At 52.9% G+C, this 4017-nt stretch overlaps 1 protein-coding gene across 1 annotated transcript; it reads right to left on the bottom strand.

Moving 5' to 3' along the window:
* Positions 1-1930: 1930 nt before the first annotated feature.
* LOC138351474 (calphotin-like) lies at positions 1931-3262 on the bottom strand. The gene has a single exon (XM_069303302.1). It carries the CDS (start codon positions 3260-3262, stop codon positions 1931-1933), a length of 1332 nt encoding a protein of 443 aa, XP_069159403.1.
* Between the last annotated feature and the right edge of the window lie 755 nt (positions 3263-4017).

Raw genomic sequence — 4017 nt, 5'->3', positions numbered from 1 at the left:
ACCGAAACGGGAGGGGAAGGTGCGATAGAGGCAGAAGTAGGGGCCGAGGAAGAAAACGAAACCATCTTACCCGCCGGGGAGGAGGAAGGAGAGGAGCCAGGCTTACGCTTCTGACGGAAAGAGATAGGTGTCCCAGCAACTACGTACCGGGCAACGGATTCGAGCGTCTCAACAGGAGAAGCCGATCGAGAGCACACACGACGGCCGTTTGGAGAGCAACGGACATCAGCCTGCACCGACAGGCGGTGGGGAGATACAACAGACGGAGGGGAAGGATGGGAAGAAGGAACAGAGGGAGACGAGGAAGAAGACACAGGAGACGAGACAGACCGGGCAGAAAGGAGGGGAACCCCAGACAGAGGACCAGGAGGTGGATCCTTCGGGACAGAACTCAAAGGAACAGAGGAGGGGGCAGTGGGCGTATCAGGGTCCAAGGCTCGGAAACGGTTGTGAGTCTGAGGAAGGTGGGAAGGATGAGGAGAGGAAGAGCGTAACAGGCCAGCATAAGAGATATTAGCATAAGGCGGGAGCCGGCGAACCTGGTGCCCCGCCTCAAGAAAAGATAAACGCTCCCGGTTCTTCAAGTTGAGGACGGCTGCCTCAAGCTTGTAATGGACACACGCACAGAAGGTAGGATGGGCCTCACCGCAGCTGAGGCAACGAGCCCGGGGAGAAGTGCATTCCGACTTAGAGTGACCATCGCCACCACACAAAGGACAGAGAGAGACAGTCACAGAGCAGCGGAGGGCACCATGCCCAAACCTCCAGCACTTGTTTCAGAGCCTAGGAGAAGGAATGTACTCCTGGACAGAGCACCTGGCACCAGCAAGAATGACAGAGGGTGGAAGGGTTCGACCATCAAAGGTAATCTGCACAACCCGAAGGGGTTGACGGCGACTACCACGAGGGGGACGAGTAAACGTGTCCACCTGGAGATTAGAATGGCCCTGGGCATCAAGGATATGTCGAATATCGTCGTGGCAGTCTCTCAGATCCCGAACACCGGTCGCAACATGAGGCGTTAGGAGCACATGCGTTGCTGAGCCACAGCAACGCGTGGCCGGGTACAGCTAGTACTGAATGATTATTACAACGCTACACCCAGGTTAGTCTTACAGTCAATACTCATACACTGCAGACTGGACTTGGGTCAGCAAGATCACATCAGGCTCCCACATATATGTCAGCTGCACTTCGTTACTGGCACAGACGAGAGCTGGAGGACATGCCAGTACCATTCCTACCACCAGACTAACTCCAGCCAGCCATAGCTTCAAACATTTCACCCCGCCTCTCATGGAAGGTATAATTCGATTAGCCGTCGGTCACCTTGTTCCTAGAAGCCTGAGGTCACCTTTTATCCTCTTGGCTGTAATCATTAGTTGGGCAAGTAGCTGCGGTCTTAATCCCTTGACCTTACCTCGATGTGTGACCAGTCGTCTGTACACTTAACATGTACTTCCACTCATCATTTGTTAAGTGTTGCAGTAATGATTCTCTAGCTAATATTTCCATCTAATATGTGGATTACAACATATGCTGTAAGTTGCAGCATAACAACAAGCCAAACACGCCATCTGTTGAGCGAGATAGATAGCAACATAGATGCAAACTTTTTTTTTTTTTATTTGGGAAACACAAATACAACAAAACAGAAAAACATCAACAGCATGATTCACATGTACAAAGCAGAAACACACCGACAAACTGTAGAACAGGAAAACACAAAAACAAAAGTCATACAATACACAAATCGGAATCATAAACATAGGTAACAATGAAATACAGTCAGAAAAGAAAAAACACTAGAGCATTATAATCCAACAATAACCAGGTAAGAAAAACATGAAAAAAAAACTCGTATCACACAGCTTATTAAAACAAGTAAATAAATAAATAAAGCAACACAAAGCAAGAACCACATACACAGTTAATCATCATCATATTTATCTGGATAGAAACGGCGCGGGCACTTCTTCCTGTAGGCATCCCACTGAGCCCACGACTCCACAGATGCGTTAACGTGACTACGTGATCCTCGCGGACGATGCATGAAGTCAGGAACTTTCAACTCGGCGCCCTCCACCACGGGGGCGGAAGTCACGGGAAGAGGCTGCACAGAGCTCTTCGGTACAGACGGTGGAACCCCACAGGACTGAAGCACAGGAGTCGGCCAGACACAGGCTGGCAACATAGCAGGCAGAGTCGCAAGGAACACAATCACAGAGGGCGATGGTGCAGGAACCGACACCACAGGGGGCGGAGTAACAAAGGACGGCTCAGCAGAGGGCAGCCACGCAGCGGTCGGCATCACCGAGGGCAGATGCACGGAAGGCACAGATATAGACGCCAGAGGCACGAGGGTCGCCGGAACAGAAGCATTTTTAAGAACCAGCACCAAGTCCCCTCCCTCTCCGGCAACCTCGGCCGGTGGCACAACCTCCCAACTCGGGGAACCAGCAACCGGTGATGCGGAGGCAGCCGGAGAAGACACCGGACCAGGGCCAGGCGACAATCCCACCACAAGACCCATCACCGCTGCAACACGGCCCACAGGAGCCGCAGGCGCTCCAACAGTGTCGCACACATCACCATCCACAGAAGACGAACTTCCAGAGTCCTCAAAATCCCTGACGTCGGCCCAGGCCTCATCACGAGGCGGAGACAGACTCAAAGCCCGCCGCGAACGCTTGGACACAGGTCGCAGATCGTCGGAACTATCACCCCCGCTAGGAAGCACCGTAGCAGAACCACCGGTTGGTCGCGCAACTCCCTGCAGCGCACGATCACTCAACATCGCAACCTCAACAACCCGGGGAAGAGGACCACACACCGCAGGAGACATCACAGTGTGCACGTCGACACAGGCCGAAGACACAGCTGCCAGAGACAGTACAGGCCGAGGTGCAGCCTCGACGTTCGGAGTCACGAGATCACACATCACAGGAGAGACGACTGGAGACGAGGCAGGTAGGGAAGGCTGAGGTGCGGGAGCCGGGGATGCACTAACTTCCACTCCGACACCCACAGCCACATCGAGGCCGGCATCAGAGACCGACAACGGGGCACCAGACGACTGGGAAGTATCACCCATCACAGCAGCATCTTCCGACAGGTCCGGGACCGCCAACGGTGGAAAGTCCTCCTCCCTGAAGAGGTTCACAGGCCCGACCCGGCTCGCATCACATCCTGCAGCCTGATGGCCCGAGAGTCCGCACCGGAAACAAGTCTGGGGCTGATCCCCATAGAATACGCGTACCATAATGCTCAGAAGCTGGAGAGACGAAGGGATGGAATCCTTCAAGTGCAGCACCACAGTGCGGGTTCCATTCGGGATACCCTTCCACCGCCCGGAGGAGACTGCATTCATCCAAACACTCAAGACCAACCCATACCGGGTAAGGTGATGCTGGAGAAGAGAATCAGGGAACTCAAAGGGAGCACCATGAACTGCCACATAGGTAATCTCACTGCACCAGTCCGACACCTCCACCGAACCACCACCCTCAGGCAGAGTAAACGTCCTCCCGTCATAGCGGTCCACAAAGTCACGATACACACCCGTAGAGCAGAATTTCACAACAATTCGATGCCCGGTGTGACGATAATCTCTTTCAAGAGATTGAGCCTGCTCTTCCCTCCACAATTACGTCGTTACAACTATATAAAACTACTATGGAAGAAATGTCCAACAACGACAACAACATCAGCAAGGTTTGCCAGAGAGCTAAACGTATGCAGCCAAGAACACCTGCTCAGACTCAAACCGCCAAACTACCTGTCTTACTGCCGGCTCCTCTGATTGGTCGCCGGTCGGGCTGCAACTGCACTCACCCCCCCATACTACTTGATGTCTGGGGCCGCCATGACCTCAGTCCTCAGAATATTCCGTGCTTTCACAAAGTTAACACTTCTCCCTGCTAGACGTAAGCTTTGGCGTACGTGTACTAAGAGAGGTGATAGCTTAAAGCCAATATTCTAGCACCTTTCATTTACTTGTATATTGCACTTCTTGTT

Source organism: Procambarus clarkii, chromosome 49 (assembly GCF_040958095.1).
Source record: "Procambarus clarkii isolate CNS0578487 chromosome 49, FALCON_Pclarkii_2.0, whole genome shotgun sequence".
NCBI classification, from domain to species: domain Eukaryota; kingdom Metazoa; phylum Arthropoda; class Malacostraca; order Decapoda; family Cambaridae; genus Procambarus; species Procambarus clarkii.
This window is presented reverse-complemented; position numbering and strand designations above follow the sequence as displayed.

Coding starts and splice junctions, on each gene's coding strand:
- LOC138351474 (XM_069303302.1), bottom strand. CDS start 3,262: ATGGTACGCGTATTCTATGGGGATCAGCCCCAGACTTGTTTCCGGTGC.